Here is a 26422-nt window from a genome sequence, read left to right as displayed (position 1 = left end):
CAGACTGAGCAAAGCCCAGACCCCAAACCCTCTTGAAAGGTTCCTGCAATCATAGACCAAACAAAGTCCAGACCTCAAACCCTCTAGAAACCTTCCTGCAATCATAGACTGAACAAAGACCACACCCCAAACCCTCTAGAAACGTTCCTGCAATCATAGACTGAACAAAGTCCAGACCCAAACTCTCTAGAAAGGTTCCTGCAATCATAGACTGAACAAATACCAGAACCAAAACCCTCTAGAAAGGTTCCTGCAATCATAGACTTAACAAAGTCCAGACCCCAAATCCTCTAGAAAGGTTCATGCAATCACAGACTGAACAAAGTCCAGACCCCAAACCCTCTAGAAAGGTTCCTGCAATCATAGACAGAACAAAGACCAGACCCCAAACCCTTAGAAAGGTTCCTGAAATCATAGACCGAACAAAGTCCAGACCACAAACCCTCTAGAAAATGTCCTGCAATCATAGACTGAACAAAGACCACACCCCAAACCCTCTAGAAACGTTCCTGCAATAATAGACTGAACAAAGTCCAGACCCAAACCATCTAGAAAGGTTCCTGCAATCATAGACTGAGCAAAGTCCAGGCCCCAAACCCTCTAGAAAGGTTCCTGTAATCATAGACTGAACAAGGTCCAGACCCCAAACCCTCTAGAAAGGTTCCTGCAATCACAGACTGAACAAAGTCCAGACCTAAACCCTCCTGAAAGGTTCCTGCAATCACAGACCGAACAAAGACCAGACCCCAAACCCTCTAGAAAGGTTCCTGCAATCATAGACAGAACAAAGTCCAGACCACAAACCCTCTAGAAAACATCCTGCAATCATAGACTTAACAAAGTCCAGACCCAAACCCTCTAGAAAGATTCCTGCCATCATAGACTGAACAAAGACCAGACCCAATACCCTCTAGAAAGGTTCCTGCAATCATAGACAGAACAAAGTCCAGACCACAAACCCTCTAAAAAACTTCCTGCAATCATAGACTGAACAAAGACCACTCCACAAACCCTCTAGAAACATTCCTGCAATCATGGACTGAACAAAGTCCAGACCCAAACCCTCTAGAAAGATTCCTGCAATCATAGACTGAACAAAGACCAGACCCAAAACCCTCTAGAAAGGTTCCTGCAATCATAGACTGAACAAAGTCCAGACCCCAAACCCTCTAGTAAGGTTCCTGCAATCACAGACTGAACAAGGTCCAGACCCCAAACCATCTAGAAAGGTTCCTGCAATCACAGACTGAACAAAGTCCAGACCCCAAACCTCTAGAAAGGTTCCTGCAATCATAGACTGAACAAAGTCCAGACCCAAACCATCTAGAAAGGTTCCTGTAATCATAGACTGAGCAAAGTCCAGACCCCAAACCCTCTAGAAAGGTTCCTGCAATCATAGACTGAACAAAGTCCAGACCTCAAACCCTCTATAAAGGTTCCTGCAATCACAGACTGAACAAAGCCCAGACCCAAACCCTCTTGAAAGGTTCCTGCAATCATAGACCAAACAAAGTCCAGACCTCAAACCCTCTAGAAACCTTCCTGCAATCATAGACTGAACAAAGACCACACCCCAAACCCTCTAGAAACGTTCCTGCAATCATAGACTGAACAAAGTCCAGACCCAAACTCTCTAGAAAGGTTCCTGCAATCATAGACTGAACAAAGACCAGAACCAAAACCCTCTAGAAAGGTTCCTGCAATCATAGACTTAACGAAGTCCAGACCCCAAATCCTCTAGAAAGGTTCATGCAATCACAGACTGAACAAAGTCCAGACCCCAAACCCTCTATAAAGGTTCCTGCAATCATAGACTGAACAAAGACCAGACCCCAAACCCTCTAGAAAGGTTCCTGAAATCATAGACCGAACAAAGTCCAGACCACAAACCCTCTAGAAAATGTCCTGCAATCATAGACTGAACAAAGACCACACCCCAAACCCTCTAGAAACGTTCCTGCAATAATAGACTGAACAAAGTCCAGACCCAAACCATCTAGAAAGGTTCCTGTAATCATAGACTGAGCAAAGTCCAGACCCCAAACCCTCTAGAAAGGTTCCTGCAATCATAGACTGAACAAAGTCCAGACCTCAAACCCTCTATAAAGGTTCCTGCAATCACAGGCTGAACAAAGCCCAGACCCCAAACCCTCTTGAAAGGTTCCTGCAATCATAGACCAAACAAAGCCCAGACCTCAAACCCTCTAGAAACCTTCCTGCAATCATAGACTGAACAAAGACCACACCCCAAACCCTCTAGAAACGTTCCTGCAATCATAGACTGAACAAAGTCCAGACCCAAACTCTCTAGAAAGGTTCCTGCAATCATAGACTGAACAAAGACCAGAACCAAAACCCTCTAGAAAGGTTCCTGCAATCATAGACGTAACAAAGTCCAGACCCCAAATCCTCTAGAAAGGTTCATGCAATCACAGACTGAACAAAGTTCAGACCCCAAAACCTCTAGAAAGGTTCCTGCAATCATAGACTGAACAAAGACCAGACCCCAAACCCTCTAGAAAGGTTCCTGAAATCATAGACCGAACAAAGTCCAGACCACAAACCCTCTAGAAAATGTCCTGCAATCATAGACTGAACAAAGACCACACCCCAAACCCTCTAGAAACGTTCCTGCAATTATAGACTGAACAAAGTCCAGACCCAAACCATCTAGAAAGGTTCCTGCAATCACAGACTGAACAATGCCCAGACCCCAAACCCTCTTGAAAGGTTCCTGCAATCATAGACCAAACAAAGTCCAGACCTCAAACCCTCTAGAAACCTTCCTGCAATCATAGACTGAACAAAGACCACACCCCAAACCCTTTAGAAACGTTCCTGCAATCATAGACTGAACAAAGTCCAGACCCAAACTCTCTAGAAAGGTTCCTGCAATCATAGACTGAACAAAGACCAGAACCAAAACCCTCTAGAAAGGTTCCTGCAATCATAGACGTAACAAAGTCCAGACCCCAAATCCTCTAGAAAGGTTCATGCAATCACAGAATGAACAAAGTCCAGACCCCAAACCCTCTAGAAAGGTTCCTGCAATCATAGACTGAACAAAGACCAGACCCCAAACCCTCTAGAAAGGTTCCTGAAATCATAGACCGAACAAAGTCCAGACCACAAACCCTCTAGAAAATGTCCTGCAATCATAGACTGAACAAAGACCACACCCCAAACCCTCTAGAAACGTTCCTGCAATAATAGACTGAACAAAGTCCAGACCCAAACCATCTAGAAAGGTTCCTGCAATCATAGACTGAGCAAAGTCCAGGCCCCAAACCCTCTAGAGAGGTTCCTGTAATCATAGACTGAACAAAGTCCAGACCCCAAACCCTCTAGAAAGGTTCCTGCAATCACAGACTGAACAAAGTCCAGACCCAAACCCTCCTGAAAGGTTCCTGCAATCACAGACCGAACAAAGTCCAGACCACAAACCCTCTAGAAAACATCCTGCAATCATAGACTGAACAAAGTCCAGACCCAAACCCTCTAGAAAGATTCCTGCCATCATAGACTGAACAAAGACCAGACCCAATACCCTCTAGAAAGGTTCCTGCAATCATAGACTGAACAAAGTCCAGACCCCAAACCCTCTAGAAAGGTTCCTGCAATCACAGACTGAACAAGGTCCAGACCCCAAACCCTCTAGAAAGGTTCCTGCAATCACAGACTGAACAAAGTCCAGACCCCAAACCCTCTAGAAAGGTTCCAGCAATCATAGACTGAACAAAGACCAGACCCAAACCCTCTAGAAAGGTTCCTGAAATCATAGACCGAACAAAATCCAGACCACAAACCCTTTAGAAAACGTCCTGCAATCATAGACTGAACAAAGACCACACCCCAAACCCTCTAGAAACGTTCCTGCAATAATAGACTGAACAAAGTCCAGACCCAAACCATCTAGAAAGGTTCCTGCAATCATAGACTGAGCAAAGTCCAGGCCTCAAACCCTCTAGAAAGGTTCCTATAATCATAGACTGAACAAAGTCCTGACCCCAAACCCTCTAGAAAGGTTCCTGCAATCACAGACTGAACAGGGGCCAGTCCCCAAACCCTCTAGAAAGGTTCCTGCAATCACAGACTGAACGAAGTCCAGATCCCAAACCCTCTAGAAAGGTTCCTGCAATCATAGACTGAACAAAGACCAGAACCTTTGCCTTGTGCACAACTTACATTTTGGCCAGGTACTATGGTGTGTCCTATATTCCTAACCTCCCAAAGTTCCTCTTAATCTCAAGCAGTTCCTTGTGTCTTAATTGGAGTATCCTGAAAAGGAAACCCGCGATTCTGGTTCTTGTAAAACCAATTACCTCTTCTTGGCCACCTTAGGAATTTCTCTGTGGCACATACTGCAGAGATGCTCCAGGACCTGGCCCATTCCTCCTGGATGCTTGGCCGGCATCTGGACTGCTCTCCTCACATCTGGCGCAACCTGGATCTGTCCAATCAAATCTATCGACACTAAGAAGGATTGAACTACCTATTGAAGGGCCTTGCAGTCTCATAGCTCACCAATCCCCAGGACCCTCAGGGCAGCATCATAATGGAGTTAGAAGCCCAATCTTGGGTCCTCGCCACTGATTCTTAGCAGTCTGCCGGTTCGCAGCGATCGCAGTGCCGGTAATTCAGTGTGAAGCCCATAGTAGCAAGGTGGCTCAGGATCTCATTTGGGGACTGTTGGGGCCTCTTGATGGCCACCATTAATACTGACTCTCTCCTGGGGAAATCTATGTCCTGTGAAGCAGCATTTTATTGGCGTCCCTTCCCTTCCTCTTCTGAGGATGCAGTTTATGGCAGAAAAAACAAATCTCTGCAAATCTCTGGCTTTTTATGGTGTCTGGGTAGGGTGAAAAGGCCAGCCTGAGACCATTTGGGGTTTCTCAAATGTCCTCTTTTCACTAAAGCTCTCAGACTTCTTAATTTCCTGAAATGTCAGAGTATTTCTCCAGAAATCGCTTGCATTGCGGCAATGCTGAACCCCACCACCTTCCCAACATTTGTGATTGTGAGTGGTCACCACTACCTTCAGAAACCCCCACATAGTGAGAATGTGGGGAGCACTCCGATTGGCTGGCATACCAACACCTGTATTTGGGATGTTTTTTTGTGCTGCTTTCCCCCGCCTACCCCTACACAGTGTCGTCCTCTGGACCGGATTCTCTACCCCTTCTGCCTTAAGCCACCCAGAGGGTAGAGCCTGCGCCAGAGTTCCAGAGGAATGTGTCTACCATGTTGGGTGGCTAGTTGCCTCTCTTCACCCTCTCCTTTTAACATCACCAGCATCAACTATCTTCCTAGCAGAATCCCCCCCCAGACCTAAGATTGTTTAGTTGATCAGAGCAGTAGTTTGATTTTTTTACGGTTTCACCAATTCCATGTTTCTTTTGGGTTGTCAAACAAAATATATAGCTTGTCTAAATTAACTTGTAGCCAAACCTTCCAAACTCCCTTCAAGTCCCACAATACACAGATTTGTTGATCTATTCCTTCCTTCTATTTCCAAAATATTATGTCTTTTGCCCCGCCACCCCTCTACTCCCACAGTCATTATCTTAGTCGTGTCCCCGATTTGTTCGTCCATAACTGAAAAACTGATTGTTTCCCCTTTTTGCTGAATTAAAGGTGGACAAGGCATTGATCATCTTTCAGCCTGCAGAGTTGCATGTGTCTCCTCCCTTTGTTACAGAATGTGAAGTCTGTGTGATGTTCGTGATGTACGTCTGATGGTTAGACTCCAGGACAGTACAGACCCAGGCAAGGTGTTTGCTAGCAGAGAGAACCAAAGGCCAGCAGACATGTCAAGGAGGTTTATGATAGTGGCTAGGTTGGAGTGCTTAGCCAAGGTGGTTGACGTTGGAACTATTCATGAGAACAGTTTCCATGGAGTAACAGGAACAGAAACCTGCTTGTAGGAGGTCCCAATGGGGATGTCTAAGACATTTGTGGTTCAACACAAACCTTTCAAGCCCTTTAGAGTAGTGCAGAAGGAGAGACACAGGGCGAACGTTAGCTGGTAGTTTCGGGTCAGCCCCTTGATGTCTTAGGGGAGGATGGACCGTGGCTGTTTGGAAAATAGAAGCAATGCAAGCGGAGTTGAAGAACACGTTGAAGAGTTCAGCAAGGTGAGCGGCCACTAAAGGGGCAGTAGGTTGACTAGCTGATGAGCAAGAGGGTCTGATGGGGCACAGGAGGGCTAAGCCTTCATTAATAGAGATAGGACTTTTTCAGTATTAGTGTGACTAAAGTGGGAGACCGAGGCAGAAGGTGATGGTAGAGCAGGCGTAGTTCAGAATGTAGGAGGAGGGAGTGGGAGGAACATTAGGGGAGAGTCTCTAATTTTGGAAATGTTTGCAGTGAAGTATTCAGCTAGGTCATTAGCTTCAAGAGTGGAGTTGATGGTCTTAGGTTTAGGAGGGGTGAGGATGGTTTAGGATGCTTAGGTTTAGGGTGGCCTGTAGCCGGCGAGGATGGTTGGAATGAGAGTCAATGAGGGTGAGGTAGAATTCTGTTTTTGCTCTATCACGAGAGGACATGAGAGCGTTTAGGGCAGAGAGGTAGAGTTCCACGTCCTCATGCGAGTGGGTATGTCTCTATTTGCGCAGCAGCCAACGCATGTCTGTGCAGGGAGAACGTATGAATGGGGTGACCCATGGTTGCGGATGCTGAGACTTAGTGGTGAAAGTTAGCAGTTTGAAGTGAGAAGAGAATGGGTCGTATAGTAGGGATTGGAAGCTGGAGAAGGCAGTGTTAGTGGAAGTGGCATCAGGTGACAAGGAGGAGAGTGGGAACTGTAGATCTGAGAAACAGGAAGGAATAGCAGAACGTTTACATTTCCTTTCAGTAATAAGTGAGGCACAGGTGGTCAGTAGAAGTCAGATGGTGGTGGAAACAGTGGAGTGATCAGAGAGGGATGGCGTAACAGTAGTATTAGTGGGTGAGAGAGAGGTGGAGATGAATAAGAGATCCAAAGAGTTACCCCTGGGTTGGGTAGGCAAGTTATGAATAGAGTGGAGAGCACGGTCACTAAGAAAAGACTAAACTTGAGATTTGCGAGAAGTGATTGTAGAGGGAAGGTTAAAGTCACCCAAGAGAATGAGGCGATATTTAGTGAAAAGAGAATCAAGGAGTTGTCCAAACTCATCAAAGAATGATCCAGTGGGCCCAGGAGGGCGTATGGAGATTGTGTGAACTGAGTGATGCAGAGCAATAGCAAAGATGGTGAATAGGTGCCTGGCGCCTCCCCCACTGCCAGTCAAGGTGAGGAGAGTGAATGAAGGATAGTTTGGAATCGTGTAGGGCTCCCAGAGTGTGAGGCAAATGTATGCAGGTGCAAACTGCAGAACTATGGAACTGTCAACATGTGCACATTTACTCCAAACAGGACCACTGGGCTTATAGACACAGGATAACTAACCAATAACATTGTCCACCAACATAGCCATGAATCGATGTATGCCCATACACCTCTTTTTCTCCCATTTGTCCCTTCTAGGAAGTCCCCCTGGATTGGCCGGACTGCTGGAGCAAGTGCCAGTTTTACTTCCCACCATGTGCCATGACCTCTGCTTGCTCTCCAGCATCCACCTCAAACTTAAGCCATAGCTCTGACCCCAGCTCTATGGTTGGAGGACTGGTACCCAAGTGACCGGGTGGGGCTCTGCATGCCCAGAATAACCCTCACAGAAGGAACTCCATGTTCCCACCGGACTTATCTTGGAGCTGGAGCTAGGGAAGGTCCTACAAGCGCAGCACTGGTCGCAGATCAATGAACGGAATGCCGGGACACATGCAACACAATCTTCAACGTATTACTTCGCACACCTATGGGGTTCCACATGAGTGTCTCATGGAAGGCTAGTTTTAAAGGGTTCTATCTGTTATTCTGTCTGCTATAGGTCAGCAGTCTAATTACACATATCACTTCAAGCAATAAATACCCACTGCAGCATACTTTCATTTCCTCCAGGTACCCATCTACCAGTGCCCTCCTGTCAGACCAGCAACACCTCCACTAGCCCTTACATGTATCCAGCCAGCCAGTCTGTCGACCAGTACCTCCAGTTATCTAATAACAAACCTTAAAGCTTCTTCTGAACTGACCATCCACTATTGAGTGCCACTGTATAGATCACAAGAGACCATGCACTACTACTGAAAAGGCACCCGCATACAGCCGCGCACGGCTCCTGACATGATATTATCAACAGCCATATAGCCCTATTAACCACAGCGGGAGACCACTTTGAACCTAAAAAAGCTATGCATGGATTCACAAGTAACCGTACACCAGCCTCAGTATGAGCGCCTACTTAGACATGCTGTTGTGTTACGAGTACTATGACCATAAATAAAGGTAACCTAATTACGTTACCAACATCCCATGCTCTCAGGTATCCCCACAGTGCGCAGTCAGCTCACCATAGGGTCCACTCAGCTAGTGCGAATTTCGGTATCTCCAACAGCAACGTTTGAGGCTCTTCAGAAGTGATTGTGATGTTACCCATCAACCACTGCCATATGGTGTATTTAACTGCAAATGACAACTGACTAAGCACACTGGATATACCTGATGTTGGCTTGCCTCCAGACTACCGGACTACCATGAGACAACCCAGACATTTAACAGGATTTGCAGAATCAAGGCAAGTCATATGGGTTGATTAAGATGACCTAAAACTCTGTTGAAGCTGCTCGCCGCTGCCATTGTGAGAAACCTGAGGGTATTCTCACTCCTAGGGCCCCTGGATACTCTTCTCAGGTGGCCAGGGAAAGGCTACCACTCTTGGATTCCAACCCTGGGGGTGGAGAAGTGAGGGAGGATCAACTGGGTGGAGAGTCATTGGGACCTGGCAGTGGGGCACCCTTAGGAGAGACATGGTATCCCCTTATCCTGCTGAGTATCAAAACCCTTCCACAACCTTTATGGGTTGCTTTGAAGCTGTTCCCCTCATTTCCTCACATATGACACCTGACCGTACTGGGATGAAAAAGAAACATCGACGAGTAATGCACACTTACCCCTTTCACCACTCTAGGACTGGGACGAGGAAGATGACTACAAGGAGCCATGAAGGTCAAGCATGTCTCTTTAATTATGGTCAGGCAAGTCTCATTAGATATTCACACCTGCAGGCTGTAAAGGGGCTGCAGGTGTATATAGAGAGACCAATGGTGCAGAGCAGGGAGCAACAGGGAGGCCTGTGTGGGACACACCAGCAGGGGACCTTGCTTCAGAGGAGGCAGCCATGGTTAGACCAGACGAGGAGCTAGGACACTGGCAAACCTTCCAGAAGACTTGCAAAGCCTGTAGACAGTGGGCCGTGTAGGTATTGCCAGTCTGGTAGCCTCCGTTATAGAGGATCCACAGCAGGATCTGCAAGAGAGCATCAACAGGAAAGGATGCTGTCCGCATCCAGAAAGAAGCATTTCACTTGCCACCGGGCAGAGAGTGGCATGTGGCAAGCTAGCGGAGCTCCATAGGGTGAGTTTCCCAGCTTCAGCGGTGAAGGAGAAGCATAGGGAACTGCCAGAAGAAGACACCACAAGCCGGTGAGTGTTGGGGAAGACGCTCGCACAGCAGGGCGCCAATACAAATGCATATTGAATATAAAAATGAATGGAACTTTATAATTAAGCAAAACCAATACTTATTGAATACTGATCCGAATGGAACTTTAAAATATAGCAAAGCCAATGCATTTTGAATACTGAAATTAAGCGGCATGAATGCTTATTGAATATTGAATTGAATGAACCCCTGAAATTTAACATTCTAAGTGTCCAATGGAATAAAACCCTTCATGGGCCAAGCAAATAACGTGAATAACCCAAATGCTCCGGTGAAACTGAATTACGAATAAAGAGTCAGAAGAAGACGGGTGTGAGCAAAACACCCTTAAACTGAACTTTTTATGAGTGAATGCAGTATCTCAAGGCAAAAGACTTGAAAGGATGTGTAACAAGTGTGGCAGAGCCAAGAGGCTGGTAAGGAAAAGCCAGAAGATTGTAAATCTACACATCAAAGCCAAGAGGCCAAGAGTCAGGGATCCTGGTTGCGCGACCTGTGATGGATGGACCATTTGGTCTGACAACTGCACCTACATCAGAGAGCCTGAAATGTTGAAAACCCAAAGACATTGGGCCTCATTACGACCCAGGCGGTAAGTCACCGCCTGGGTCGTACCTTTACCACCATGGCGTAAACTACGTTTACGCCATGGTGGTTGGCGGACTTACCGCCCCATTCCGAGGTGAGTGGGGCGGTAAGTCCCCATTAACCCATTTACCCTTCCCCATTCCCATTTTTGCCCCATAGGGCATAATGGGAGTGGGGAAGGCGTTAATTACGCCACCGTAAATTACGGTGGCGTAATTAACAACAAGGTCCCTTAGCGCCATGGATTTTAACACCTGCTAAAAGCAGGTGTTAAAACCTCCATGGCGCTAAGGGACCTCGGAATCAGGCGGTAAGGGTCGGCGCTGTTTACGCCGCCGTAAACCCCTTACCGCCTGTGTCGTAATGAGGCCCATTGTGATGATGAAGTTGAAGTCTTGGGGAAGGGAACCCTGAGACTTGAGGAGCTACATGTGTGGGCTTGAGAACGAAGCCTGAATACCTTTTAGTTTTCTGTGAAATGTGTTGCTTGGCACTTGGGGAAGGGAACCCCGAGCATTGGTTTTGAATTGTATCACCTTGAACTGGAAAAAGCTAATCTTGAGACTTTTTCAAGGAACTTTCGTCTATTTGGGGATGGGGAGCTGAGAAAAAGCAGCGAGCTGGAAGAAGCTCAGAACTTTGGGCTGAACACTATTTCTTTTGGTTTTGACATCCCTACATATTGTTTAGCTTTAGTTGTGAGGACAAGTATAGGTTTTGGACACAGACAGACTTTTAAGTTGAACACTTTAACTCAGACTTTCCTTAGTTTTGTTCAGCCTGGGAAATCCCTCCTTAGCATAGAGCAAATTAGGCCTTCTACCATCCTGAAATTTGATTTAATAAAGTATTTTAGTTTGAAATGTAAGCTGTTGTCTGTGTCTTGCTTCAAAATGCCTTTACACCACCAATTTACACTTCCGGTAATCTCAGTTTCTCTTTCACTCTAATATGTTTCTTATAAAAACATTACTTGTATTGATGAAAGTCTAAGACAGCATATACAGCACACACCAGAACAATACTATATTCAGGGCTCGCAAAATCTAATGGGCCCACTAGCATTGGTGAGTAGTTTTTATGAAGGGCGAGTACCATTTGCATGATATTCGACCTTGCTGGCAAGTTTGGGGATGCTAGAAAATTATTTTTCATTTACTCCAAACACACTTTGTCTGAAGTAAATGGCAAATACAGGTTTCACTGTGCATGCTTGACTGCACTGTAGCAAATATGAAGTGTGCTTATGACGACATGCACCATTTCCAAAAAGCACTGGTAAATATTTTGTCACTAGTCACCTTGGGGCAAGTGCATTTCTCTTAGGTCGAGTATGTAAACTAAGGAACTCGCCCTGCAGGTCTAATGGGATTTCTAAGAATTTACAAGCCCAGTATATTATCTTTTTTTTAAATGGGATTCCCATAGTGATTACATGAAACAGGTATCTAGTTAAGAAAAGCCATTATCTTGAGTCTTTATAGGGTTATCTAGAAATCAAACATAACCTCCAGGGTGACTTATAGCATAAAAATACAATTTGTATCACAATCAGGCACTCCAATATACTAACGTACCAAAATATGTGTTAGAGAAATACAGTTTTTTTAGAATCCGAAAACATAATCTCAAAGCATATTTTTTAAGCAATGTATTGCTTCGTGTGTCATTTCAGTAGATTGCAGTACCGGTTTGTGATACAAATGTTGTGTGTTTATCTTATAAGTCACCAAGGAGGGTGTATTTGTTTTCCAAAATCTTATATGCAAGTTTGTTGAATAAATAATCCTATGTGTAGTGAACATACTGGTTCTTTTAAATATATCACATACTTATTTCATTGAATCACTCTGGGAACTCCCTTTTCTTAAAATGATATTCAGTCTTCCTCCCAGAGAAGCCAGAAGGCAACCCTTCCTTACGAGAAAGACCCCATGTGAACGCCTATCAGATGGAAATGATTACTTGGAATTAATGTGATGGACGTTGCCGATTTACCATCATCCTCTATTGATTGTCCTACCTCTTAAAACAAGATACTACAACACTATCTCACATGAAAAAAACTTTACACCCTCTGATCACCCTAAAATGATCAGGATGACGATCGTTCAATACTGAGCCACGGATTGTCAGCCGCAGTAGCAGATCCATCACTATTACCACACTCAGTCCTTGTTCCACCTCCTCTCAACATCACCTCACCATAGGCTCGTACCCCACTGCAATACACGTATAGCCACCACATCTGGGCCTCTACTACTCCAGGATTACATCCCACAAAAATGTGGCCTCTAAAACTGCAAAAAAACAGAGCACAAAAGAACATCTTCAAATTCTTCAAAAGCCTACTGGCCTGCTGGCTGGCTTCCTCCTGTACACTACACCGTGCCTCTACACTGCAGATCATCTTCTGTTCATTTATAGCATTCTGATGTATACTTTTTCTGTTATAAAACACTGAAAATAACACACAATGAATAGAAATGATGAACTAAATGAGTGGTCACAAGCAATGAATGCTTATTTTTCACATATATCTCCATGCAACACCACTAGTAGCGTAAGCATGACATCAACAGAGAAATCTCAGCCACAGGAAATACAGGATCCATCTGTATGACCCCAGTTGCTCTCGATCACAGCCAACACTAAATTATTTCTCTCACTAGAAAGGAGATTCAATGTGTTCTCCCAGCCGAAGAACCAACCTCATGCTTGTGTGAACCAACCCACACATACAGCCCCACCGGGCCTCAGTGAATTCCCCCCCTTCCAGAGCCCACCTCTCTGACAACTGAACCCTGCAGAGAATACCAACATTCCATACAATCTGGCTCCAACCAATCCCCACAACCAACTGCACAAGCTCCCACAAGGGAAGGCAAATCACCACGCAATGCTCCCTAGTTACTAAGAGGAGAACCCAAGCTGAAGTTATCATACCCAGTCACTTGGCTACGCCAAAACTGCTGCCTGCTCGGCTAATACCTTGATTTACCTTTCTTCCCCAAAATAAGCGCAGCCCACATGTCCACCCCTATTCTTGGCCTCAACAACTGCAAATCGGCATTGAACAATGCTTCCAAGGTGTCCAGTCATTTGGTCGACTACAAACTGGTCGACTGCAATTTGGTCGACGTCATTTGGTCGAAAACCAAATGGTTGAATTTTTTTTTTTTTATTTATATATGTGTTTTGTGGGTTTTCATGTAGAAAAAAAAAGAAAGAAAAAAAGGGGGTTCGGGGGGGGGGACCCCCCCCAAAAAAAAAAAGAAAAAAAGGGTAAAAATAAAAAAATTAAAATTCGACCATTTGGTTTTCCACCAAATTGATTCGACCAGTTGTCCAGTCGACCAATTGTTTTCGACCAAATGTCTGGCAACCTGCTTCCAACATGAATATATACTAGATGATAGCAACGTCACCTTGCTGTCAATCACGAAGACCTGGTTCTCTGAAAACCACTGGCCGGTTGGCAACGGTCTCCTACTGCAAGGCCACACAGTCCATTGCAAATGTATGCATGGGATTTAGAAAGCACATATCTAACTGTGAAGCAAGGAGCACTGCACGTAGGGGTCACACCCCAGGGTTTACTAATAAGGGCAGAGTAGTAGAGGAGGTGGGATAGAGCAGGATGCTCCAGAGTGGGAGAATTGAAGCTGGACGGAGTGGTCAGAGATTGGCAAGATATTCTTTATAGAGTATGGGCTCCAGATGCTTCGATGCTTCCTCAAGTGTCAAATAGAGGGCAGACAAATTAGCAGGCGGATGCCAGAACACATGCACTGCAAGCAGCTTGACACCACCCAGTACGTGCCCTTTGAACATCTAACCAACAAATGCTCAATCAACAATGCTTTCTTCAGCAAATGCTCAATCGACAATACTTTCTTCAACAAATGCTCAATCAACAATACTTTCTCCAGCACACACTCAATCAACTATACTTTCTTTAGCAAACGCTCAATCAACAATACTTTCTTCAACAAATGCTCAATCAACAATACTTTCTTCAGCAAACACTCAATCAACAATACTTTCTTCATCAAATGCTCAAACAGCAATACATTCTTCAGCAAATGCTCAGTCACCAATACTTTCTTCAGAAAATGCTCAATCAACAAAACTTTCTTCAGCAAATGCTCAATAAATAATACTTTCTTCAGCACATGCTCAATCAACAATACTTTCTTCAGCAAACACTTAATCAACAATACTTTCTTCATCAGATGCTCAAACAGCAATACATTCTTCATCAAATGCTCAAACAGTTTCTTCAACAAATGCTCAATCAACAATACTTTCTTCAGCAAACACTCAATCAACAATACTTTCTTCATCAAATGCTCAAACAGCAATACATTCTTCAGCAAATGCTCAGTCACCAATACTTTCTTCATCAAATGCTTAATCAACAATACTTTCTTCATCAAATGCTCAATCAACAATACTTTCTTCATCAAATGCTCAATAGACAATATTTTCTTCAGCACATGCTCAATCAACAATACTTTCTTCAGCAAATGCTCAGTCGACAATACTTTCTTCAGCAAATGCTCAATAAACAATACTTTCTTCAGCAAATGCTCAATTAACAATACTTTCTTCAACAAATGCGCAATCAACAATACTTTCTTCTGGATAGCATTGATAGTTTCTCGAATGCTGGGATACAAGTCTAACTTTTGTGAAGAATGGCCAGGCCTGTTCCAGACCTCCAGAGTGCGTCAGCAGGATTATTAGAATGTGAGGTGCTAATCTCTGGAGCAATAGCAAATCACACAAACACGGTGCAGAACAGTTAACACGCAGACATGACACATATTCTTAGCCCATACACAAAGATCCAATAACCACACAAGACGTTAAGAGAACAACACACAGGATGAAACAGACACTGCATGTGCATGAAAAAAACCAAACGCAGCACAAAAGACCTATGAACATGGCCCCCACCAACACTTGATTACACCAACCAAATATTATCTGCACCCAAACCCTATTCCCCACTGGAAGAACCCTAATAGTGGAATGGCACACCCACCTCTAAGTGACAATGCACACCACTAGGTGACAACACACCCATGGTGGTTGGACAAAAATGTAAAACCTAAAGTCCACTTAACCTGCGGATAACCCAAACCATGCCAGTCATGTGTGCTATTACACTCCATAGAGAGCCATCAGCAGCAAGAGACCGCACAAATGACAGATGCAGTTTTTCCATTTACTGTAAGGCAAGAAAACACAATATAACTCCATGTGCCGCACTCGAGAGCCATCTTCAGTTTAGGTTTTCTTAAATATATTTCTTTCCATTTGTTGTTTGAATGTTTGGGGAAGACGTGGTTGTGCTTTCCCAAAATGTTCAGATTCCCCTCAGTTGCTGTTGGAGTCAATTCCAGCTGCCATGTGTTGCCACGGTTACATCTGGGGCGTTTATAAGGTTCCAAAAGGTCTCTGTGGCAAACAGTGACCAACGTACTGTCAGGAGCCACACTTTCTGGAGGGCTTATTTCCACCATTAGAAAAGGTTCCCTCTCACTTGTGCATTTTACCATCAAATATTAGGAGGATTTGGATGGTATTGTGAAAAGACTCCACAGATTTCCCCACATAGACCTGGGTGTGGCATCCTCAGGTCCACAACACCAGCTGTGTACAGTGTGTCCATGGGTCAGGTCTCCTAAGGGGCTACATCTTCAATAATCACCCTTTACCATCGGAGGCCAACCTGGATCAGTCTCAGAAATATTAATGTACTCCTTTGAAGTCAGGAAGATAATGTGGAGGAGTGGGGCAACCCACAAGAATGCTGTACACCCCTAAAAAGGACAGTCCTGGGGAACTCCGAACCCGTGTTCAGTCAATATCAGGTGGGAATAGTCCTCGCCTGTACTGTTACTGACCGAGCTCCACGTTCTTCCCACATTATCAGGAACACTGCGGAGAAGAGAAGTCATTTCTCCCTCACTCCTGCCAGCACTGGAGAGATAGAATGAACTGCTGTCTATCTCTCCAATGAAATCAAGGGGATGGATACTAACACTGCAACAAAAAAGGAGCAAAGGAAACACATTTACCCCCAAAATCTCCACCCATCTGGAGGAACGCTCAGTAAATACCCTGCCCTGTTTGAAGAGATCACCAAAACATAATTCAGAGGTGAAAACCCTCCAGCCTCAGACAGGAAACCAACCAAATGCTCCTTCCCAGCCAGCAACAAACCCAAACTAAAGTGGGATGCAAGATGGTGCTGTCACATTAGAGCACGTATGAACTCAGGACAGCAATTCATCTCAGCCAATGAGCATGTCCAGAGCAGTCATGTGACCCTCTAGCCAATGAGAGGGAAGATATTCACTTAGACCAGTATGTAAGGGCCAGCAAGGTTGGAAGGGAGTTTTGTGATACAGAGCAGGTGAGTTTTGGCTGAAGACAAAGACGATTACTAGAGAAGAGGATTTCTAGGCAGAATATAAGACCTGGAAAGAAAAGGCAGACGAGACATTATGACCTATAGAGGAGAAGTCATCTGCTGAACAGACTGTAAAACCTGGAGAGGAAAGGCAGATTACAAGACCTGGACAGGTGAGGAAGATTGATGACCAGACTGTCACACTTGGAGAGGAGAGGTGGATTGCAAAACCTGGAGACAGGTGCAGAGAGCAGGACAAAAGTTGGCAGAAGAGTACCGGAGGAAAGGACCGCTAATATGTGCGAAGGTGAAGAGAGAGGTTGTGGCCAGAAAGGTCTCTAAAAGGACAAAAAGAGAAGCCCAAACTAAAAAGGTTAATAGAAACTAGGCCTGGTCTAGACAAGAAAAAGACAGAGAAAGCAAAGTCTGAGACCTTGGATCAGGATAGCACAGAGAAGGTGAAGACTATGGCTCTGACTCAAGGGAAGGAAGAGAAGGCAAAGTCTGAGACCTTGGATCAGGACAACACAGAGAAGGTGAAGACTAAGGCTCTGACTCAAGGGAAGGAAGAGAAGGCAAAGTCTGAGACCTTGGATCAGGATAGCACAGAGAAGGTGAAGACTAAGGCTCTGACTCAAGGGAAGGAAGAGAAGGCAAAGTCTGAGACCTTGGATCAGGATAACATAGAGGTGAAGACTAAGGCTCTGACTCAAGGGAAGGAAGAGAAGGCAAAGTCTGAGACCTTGGATCAGGATAGCACAGAGAAGGTGAAGACTAAGGCTCTGACTCAAGGGAAGGCATAGAAAGCAAAGTCTAAGACCTTGGATCAGGATAACATACAGGTGAAGACTAAGGCTCTGACTCAAGGGAAGGCAGAGAAAGCTGAGTCTGAGACCTTGGATCAGGATAGCACAGAGAAGGTGAAGACTATGGCTCTGACTCAAGGGAAGGAAGAGAAGGCAAAGTCTGAGACCTTGGATCAGGATAACATAGAGGTGAAGACTAAGGCTCTGACTCAAGGGAAGGCAGAGAAAGCTAAGTCTGAGACCTTGGATCAGGATAGCACAGAGAAGGTGAAGACTAAGGCTCTGACTCAGGGGAAGGCATAGAAAGCAAAGTCTAAGACCTTGGATCAGGATAGCATAGAGGTGAAGACTAAGGCTCTGACTCAAGGGAAGGCATAGAAAGCAAAGTCTAAGACCTTGGATCAGGATAACATAGAGGTGGAGACTAAGGCTCTGACTCAAGGGAAGGCAGAGAAAGCTAAGTCTAAGACCTTGGATCAGGATAACATAGAGGTGGAGACTAAGGCTCTGACTCAAGGGAAGGCAGAGAAAGCTAAGTCTGAGACCTTGGATCCGGATAGCACAGAGAAGGTGAAGACTAAGGCTCTGACTCAAGGGAAGGCAGAGAAAGCTAAGTCTGAGACCTTGGATCAGGATAGCACAGAGAAGGTGAAGACTAAGGCTCTGACTCAAGGGAAGGCATAGAAAGCAAAGTCTAAGACCTTGGATCAGGATAACATAGAGGTGAAGACTAAGGCTCTGACTCAAGGGAAGGCATAGAAAGCAAAGTCTAAGACCTTGGATCAGGATAACATAGAGGTGAAGACTAAGGCTCTGACTCAAGGGAAGGCAGAGAAAGCTAAGTCTGAGACCTTGGATCAGGATAGCACAGAGAAGGTGAAGACGAAGGCTCTGACTCAAGGGAAGGCATAGAAAGCAAAGTCTAAGACCTTGGATCAGGATAACATAGAGGTGAAGACTAAGGCTCTGACTCAAGGGAAGGCATAGAAAGCAAAGTCTAAGACCTTGGATCAGGATAACATAGAGGTGAAGACTAAGGCTCTGACTCAAGGGAAGGCAGAGAAAGCTAAGTCTGAGACCTTGGATCCGGATAGCACAGAGAAGGTGAAGACTAAGGCTCTGACTCAAGGGAAGGCAGAGAAAGCTAAGTCTGAGACCTTGGATCAGGATAGCACAGAGAAGGTGAAGACTAAGGCTCTGACTCAAGGGAAGGCATAGAAAGCAAAGTCTAAGACCTTGGATCAGGATAACATACAGGTGAAGACTAAGGCTCTGACTCAAAGGAAGGCATAGAAAGCAAAGTCTAAGACCTTGGATCAGGATAACATAGAGGTGAAGACTAAGGCTCTGACTCAAGGGAAGGCAGAGAAAGCTAAGTCTGAGACCTTGGATCAGGACAACACAGAGAAGGTGAAGACTAAGGCTCTGACTCAAGGGAAGGCAGAGAAGGCAAAGTCTGAGACCTTGGATCAGGATAACACAGAGTCGGTGAAGACTAAGGCTGTGACTCAAGGGAAGGCAGAGAAAGCAAAGTCTGAGACCTTGGATCAGGATAACACAGAAAAGGTGAAGACTAAGGCTCTGACTCAAGGGAAGGCAGAGAAGGAAAGGGCAGAGGCCCCAACAAGAAGGCCCGAGACGAAGCACCCATGGAAGGGCGCAAAGAACGAAAGGAGGAAGGCCCTAATCTTCGAAGGGGACAGGAAATAAATGGGTTGAAGCCCTGGTCTAGAATACACAGAAGCCACCTGAGAAGAAGGCAGAAGGCGACAAGATAGCGACCTCGACCAACGAGAGGACGAGAGGACGAGAGGAAAAGATGGCCTTGGGCCTAGTAAAGGAAAGAAGATCAGAACGTCTCCTTATGAAGTGTCAGGGCACTGCAAGCCACACCTGTCATCCGGACAGACTGAGCGTCCTTGTTGTGTCATTTGATGCGGCTTGTGACGACGGTAGGAGAAGACCACTGCTAGATATGCACCCCTCGTATGTATAATTCCAGGCAGTTTTGTCATTTTCTTCAATTTTAGATCTTTGTGAGGGCGATTATCTTATGACACAGTGAGTCCCCTTATGGCTGCTGGGTTATTGGGAACTAAACACAGTACATTTTACAAGTGTACTTTGTTTGGTGGTGCGACGATGTACCGTTAGCTAAGCAATTTCAACATTAGGGAACTTTACCTTTGTAAAGTTCATGAAAATGTCCCCCCCATTTGTTGTTCAAATCTTTCTTTGAGGTATGGTATGCATGTCTATTCAGTGCAAAAGAACAGCTGATCAGGAGCAATAACTGCTTGCTAAAAGAAAGCCACACCATGAAGGCTAGAATTCTTGGCTCACATGATGGCCATGGAGCATCTGAACCTAAGAACACCAGTGCAAGGACTGCAGCGCTTCAGATTTTCGCCCTTTTGCAGGTTTGCAATAATTATTTTGACTTTTATTGAAACTGTATGTTGGAATTTGTTTCTGTCTGCAGTGTAAAGTTATTTATTTCATTATTTGCTTATGAATTTGTAGGTTTTATACTTTTATGGAAGTCATTTTAAATATATGTGGTTTGGATGAACCCAACATTTCATCCGCGCTCTATTGCGAGAAGTAAAACGCGCAGCCCTGCCCTACCACGATGAACACATCACTTCGGTGACTTCAAGTCAAATCTGGCAATATATAAATCTGAGCCGGGGGCTAGACCAATTCTGGCAATATGTAAATCTAAGCCGGGGGCTAGACCAATTCTGGCAATATGTAAATCTGAGCCGGGGGCTAGACCAATTCTGGCAATATGTATATCTGAGCCGGGGGCTAGACCAATTCTGGCAATATGTAAATCTAAGCCGGGGGCTAGACCAATTCTGGCAATATGTATATCTGAGCCGGGGGCTAGACCAATTCTGGCAATATGTATATCTAAGCCGGGGGCTAGACCAATTCTGGCAATATGTATATCTAAGCCGGGGGCTAGACCAATTCTTAATATGTATATCTAAGCCGGGGGCTAGACCAATTCTGGCAATATGTATATCTAAGCCGGGGGCTAGACCAATTCTTAATATGTATATCTAAGCCGGGGGCTAGACCAATTCTGGCAATATGTATATCTAAGCCGGGGGCTAGACCAATTCTGGCAATATGTATATCTGAGCCGGGGGCTAGACCAATTCTGGCAATATGTATATCTGAGCCGGGGGCTAGACCAATTCTGGCAATATGTAAATCTGAGCCGGGGGCTAGACCAATTCTTAATATGTAAATCTGAGCCGGGGGCTAGACCAATTCTGGCAATATGTAAATCTGAGCCGGGGGCTAGACCAATTCTTAATATGTAAATCTGAGCCGGGGGCTAGACCAATTCTGGCAATATGTATATCTGACCCGGGGGCTAGACCAATTCTTAATATGTAAATCTGAGCCGGGGGCTAAAACTGAAACATTGGAATGCAGACAAGCCTAGTATACTTGGAGGAGGCCGGGAACCCATTTTGGAATCAGTACTTTCGGAGAAGAATGCCGTTAACAGTTCCTGGCACTGGATTTGGTGACATTCTCTCTCACTGATCCGGAGTTAGAGAGGACACGCAGATTCTCTTTTCCTTTTTTTGCATTTGGCATATTTCTTACCCCCCAGTGCAGTGGTTAGGAGAGGGCATGTGTTAGATGAAAGCGGCCGCTTCCTTGCTGCGATGAGAAGCTGAGTGGTAGACCTTGGGGAGCAATGAACTCCACATCAAACCACTTCAAAGCAACACATGCGCGCCCCGCCAGAATCCCTGATCCACCAACGCGTGCCTTAATTCCACATTGTGGTCAGAATAACCCTCTGTTGGGAGCTCACCAAGGGTAAGATGCTTTGCCAACCATCCTTGAGGAGTGTGCACAGAATTCCAGAGGCGTAGCCTGACCACCACTGTTTCCTTGATGGGGATTGGCTGTATGCCTCAAGATTTGCGTTCCACCGTCTGTATCCATGTGAGCCTGGGAAGAAGGGGGATACAGAAGCCACAGCAGTGGGCGAGGTCCATGCCATTGGTGTTGTATGTTGATCCATAGTTATAAGAGACTTGACGGCACAGCAGAGGGTACCTTATCAGGAAAGGTACAGACTAGGAAAGTGTTGACTGTAAGTGTTAGCACAACAAGTCATGTAGGGCCACTTCCAAAGTCTGTATCATCTGGAAACAGACTTGAAGCGAGGAAATAGTTGGCCGCGGTGAGCAGAAATGATCTAGAAAGAGGACACCGCTGACACTTCACAAAGAGCATGTGTAAGACACTGACTGACGTATTGTCCATCAACAAACTTCCATCTACTCCTGACCAGTCTCATGCCACATGAAACTGACAGGGATCGAGGGAAGTTTGTTGGGGAAGGAGGAAAACGATGCAGAGGGACTTGAAAAATCCTTGCTTCTGAGGTCTGCCAGTGTCGCTCAGGTTGTCCAAATGTGGGATTCAACAGAGTCCGGACATTGCATTGAGACCACAAGGCTGTTTTGATGTAATACCTCTACGAAGGCATTGAGGGGAAATACTGTTGGACATGGGACGGTCGGAGATGGGAAACAAGAGCTTGGGATTCCTGCAAATCTTGCAGGATAATGGGGAATGAAACAGAACACAGGTTATCCGTACCTTTTTTAGATCCATTAAATGAGACAAAGATAAAATCTACCCTTTGCAGTAGTAACAGAATAATGCATGTGTCTTCTCAGGGCCGTTAACAGAAAATAATGACATTTGTGTATATTGACCCGTGCGTGGAACCGTGAGATCATGAGGATCAGGAACCGTGAGATCATGAGGATCAGGAACCGTGCGATCATGAGGATCAGGAACCGTGCGATCATGAGGATCAAACAGAGTGTGCCTTTTTAAGGAGCATGGACTTGGCAGTCTTTACACCACCCATCTTACGAGTGAACAGAACGAGATTACTTACCAAAGTTATTGGCGCAGAAGTTACTTTGCAGGGTGCCAGTCTTCTTGCATCGCGGAGGGCACTCCACTGAAGGAGCCAGCACTGCAAGACAAGTAGACGGGCAAGTTATTACAGTGCTGGGTTATCACAGTACACGCAACACACTATCATGCCATCATCTGCTTCCTCTGTGGCCCTCTCCATGCATTGCCAGACCATGTTTCTGGTCCATACTCCAGATTGAAGACCATGTTTCTGGTCCATACTCCAGATTGAAGACCATATTTTTGGTCCATACTAGCAAAGGATCTAACTGTGGAACCATTCAAGTGGCATGGGTAAACGATGCAGCCCTACCTGTGTGTGGTCGACCTGTGACATTCAGGTCACCCCATAGGCTGAAGTGGACCAAAGCGGCATGCGTTTGCTTCTATCCCATGTGGAGATCATCACTAATGCTACTCCTCAGTCTGCATCAGCACCTCTCAGGCCAAACCATGCACTCTGTCCGGGGGATTTACTGAGTCCCTTCTCATTCTCTACCTTGCAAGGGAATGAATGTGTGCTGTGGTTTCCGCTCTGCCCGCTTTCCATGCACTTCCCATGGGCCGCCACTGAAGAAAGGCGGCCTGTCAGGAAATAGCAAATGCGCTATCGCGCAACCTTTGGGAGGGTCAGGAAGCTGTAGCGAAGTGACATGGAAAATTAGTAGGGGATGAGTCAGGGGAAGGTATGGATTTGTTGCTGAGGTGGGTAAGGGGCGGGGGCAGGCAAGGGGAAGGGGGACACTTGTGGATGGGAATGGCAGGGGCTAGTGAGAGAATGTTGACTGTGAGGGTGTCCCCTGCAGAAGACGAGGAAGATGGGGGCTGGAAGGGGGGGCTGCTAGGGTGTCCCTGGCATTAGAAGAGGGACACTATTAATAAGAGTTGGGTAGGGTACCTTTTCTCGTGGTACCCTTTTTAAGAGGAGACCAATTCTCTATCTTTCTAGATACGCAAAAGGGAGCCAATAGGACTCTTTACATATTCACATAGAAAATGAAAACTCTTTTACTAATAAAATGTACGTTTAGACCTGGGGTGACAGGCTTGGGCAAACCTGTCCTGCGGCACACACCATGGAGCCCCGGATTCTATATTCTGTTTCCATCCACACCAGTGCTAGGGTGTTCTCCTCTATGTTTGCCCAGTTTCCTTTTACATCCAGCCCACTAGTTAGACAATGCTAGACCAACACAGGTAAGGGGCGGCTTGAACTGCTCGGGTTCAGGGACTGCTCGAGCTATGGCAGTCTGTTCTCTAGGGCTGCACCTCTGAAGGCCTGTAGGGTCGAGGCACTCGATCGACGAGGGACACACCCAGTCGCTCTGGCAGCGGTCCCTTGACAACCACGGCTGATAGAATACAACTATCTTTATTCTACGCCGTGCAAGTGTTCACTGAACTCAACTTCCCTTCCCTCCCAACCAACCGCTCCATCGTCCCGCCCCCTCCCTGTCCCAACGTCATTTCCCTTTTCTGTTCAGGCCCAGTGCGCCGTCATGGCGACTGACAAGAGCCATGTCCACCAAGGTTCCGGCACCATTGCTCCTGGTTGTTACCAAGATTTAGAGGTCAATGCAAGATGTTCTGAAAGACTCATAGGCCCATACCTTACAGTCCAATCCCAAAAGGCCTTCATCATCTTCCGCTTCAACAATGAAAGGTGATGCAAGCAGGCCAGGGGGAATGTGAAGACCGCTCCTTGGCCAAGCCAAACAAATTACAGTCTGGAACATTGGGCATTATTAGGAGTCGGGCAGTCTGGTAAAAAGGTGCCAGTATTCGTGGGTACTTTACCGGACCGCCTACTACGGGATTGCCGGTGGGGCACCTGGGCTACCTCCAGCTAAAATCTGGAGGTAAGCCAGGCCCATACCGGCTAAAATAGCCCTCATTACTGGCGCCATCATTGCTGGTGCCAGTAATAATGGCATATCCGAATGGGGATTTCCACCATCCTTCCGTAACTCGGAATCCGCCGGACCGAGTTCCGGAAACGGTATCTCCGGCATCTTGCATAGCAGCATCACCATGTCCTGCAGGGCCAGAGGCCCTGCAGGCGCCTATGTGAGGCATCCCATACAGCCGCTTCTGTCCTTACAGGTGGCACTCAAGAGCCCTGGAGTGCCATGTATGACAGCACCACCATGTCCTGCAGGGACAGAGGCCCTGCACCTGCCTATGTGAGACATCCCATACAGCTGCCCCTGTCCTTACAGGTGGCACTCAAGAGCCCTGGAGTGCCCTGCATGACAGCACCACCATGTCCTGCAGGGACAGAGGCCCTGCAGGCGCCTATGTGAGACATCCCATACAGCCGCTTCTATCCTTACAGGTGGCACTCAAGAGCCCTGGAGTGCCCTGCATGGCAGCACCACCATGTCCTGCAGGGACAGAGGCCCTGCACCTGCCTATGTGAGACATCCCATACAGCTGCCCCTGTCCTTACAGGTGGCACTCAAGAGCCCTGGAGTGCCCTGCATGACAGCACCACCATGTCCTGCAGGGACAGAGGCCCTGCAGGCGCCTATGTGAGACATCCCATACAGCCGCTTCTGTCCTTACAGGTGGCACTCAAGAGCCCTGGAGTGCCCTGCATGGCAGCACCACCATGTCCTGCAGGGACAGAGGCCCTGCACCTGCCTATGTGAGACATCCCATTCAGCCGCCCCTGTCCTTACAGGTGGCACTCAAGAGCCCTGGAGTGCCATGTATGACAGCACCACCATGTCCTGCAGGGACAGAGGCCCTGCAGGCGCCTATGTGAGACATCCCATACAGCCGCTTCTGTCCTTACAGGTGGCACTCAAGAGCCCTGGAGTGCCCTGCATGGCAGCACCACCATGTCCTGCAGGGACAGAGGCCCTGCACCTGCCTATGTGAGACATCCCATACAGCCGCCCCTGTCCTTACAGGTGGCACTCAAGAGCCCTGGAGTGCCCTGCATGGCAGCACCACCATGTCCTGCAGGGACAGAGGCCCTGCACCTGCCTATGTGAGACATCCCATACAACGGCCTCTGTCCTTACAGGCGGCACTCAAGAGCCCTGGAGTGCCATGTATGACAGCACCACCATGTCCTGCAGGGACAGAGGCCCTGCACCTGCCTATGTGAGACATCCCATACAGCCGCCCCTGTCCTTACAGGTGGCACTCAAGAGCCCTGGAGTGCCATGTATGACAGCACCACCATGTCCTGCAGGGACAGAGGCCCTGCAGGCGCCTATGTGAGACATCCCATACAGCCGCTTCTATCCTTACAGGTGGCACTCAAGAGCCCTGGAGTGCCCTGCATGGCAGCACCACCATGTCCTGCAGGGACAGAGGCCCTGCACCTGCCTATGTGAGACATCCCATACAGCTGCCCCTGTCCTTACAGGTGGCACTCAAGAGCCCTGGAGTGCCCTGCATGACAGCACCACCATGTCCTGCAGGGACAGAGGCCCTGCAGGCGCCTATGTGAGACATCCCATACAGCCGCTTCTGTCCTTACAGGTGGCACTCAAGAGCCCTGGAGTGCCCTGCATGGCAGCACCACCATGTCCTGCAGGGACAGAGGCCCTGCACCTGCCTATGTGAGACATCCCATTCAGCCGCCCCTGTCCTTACAGGTGGCACTCAAGAGCCCTGGAGTGCCATGTATGACAGCACCACCATGTCCTGCAGGGACAGAGGCCCTGCAGGCGCCTATGTGAGACATCCCATACAGCCGCTTCTGTCCTTACAGGTGGCACTCAAGAGCCCTGGAGTGCCCTGCATGGCAGCACCACCATGTCCTGCAGGGACAGAGGCCCTGCACCTGCCTATGTGAGACATCCCATACAGCCGCCCCTGTCCTTACAGGTGGCACTCAAGAGCCCTGGAGTGCCCTGCATGGCAGCACCACCATGTCCTGCAGGGACAGAGGCCCTGCACCTGCCTATGTGAGACATCCCATACAACGGCCTCTGTCCTTACAGGCGGCACTCAAGAGCCCTGGAGTGCCATGTATGACAGCACCACCATGTCCTGCAGGGACAGAGGCCCTGCACCTGCCTATGTGAGACATCCCATACA

At 46.9% G+C, this 26422-nt stretch overlaps 1 protein-coding gene across 2 annotated transcripts in view; it reads right to left on the bottom strand.

The window, feature by feature from the left end:
* The window catches only part of LOC138566375 (procollagen C-endopeptidase enhancer 1-like), a 315017-nt gene that overhangs the window by 33037 nt on the left and 255558 nt on the right, over positions 1–26422 (bottom strand). For both annotated transcript variants that reach the window (XM_069643547.1, XM_069643557.1), the window contains one exon: positions 22344–22424. In XM_069643547.1, the coding sequence (XP_069499648.1) occupies positions 22344–22424 (81 nt within the window). The remainder of the gene's footprint in view (positions 1–22343; positions 22425–26422) is intronic.

The sequence above is a fragment of the Ambystoma mexicanum genome, chromosome 1p (genome assembly GCF_040938575.1).
Source record: "Ambystoma mexicanum isolate Mex_15411 chromosome 1p, UKY_AmexF1_1, whole genome shotgun sequence".
In the NCBI taxonomy this organism is placed as follows: Eukaryota; Metazoa; Chordata; class Amphibia; order Caudata; family Ambystomatidae; genus Ambystoma; species Ambystoma mexicanum.
Note: the sequence above shows the minus strand (reverse complement) of the source record. Positions and strands in the feature narration are given on the sequence as shown.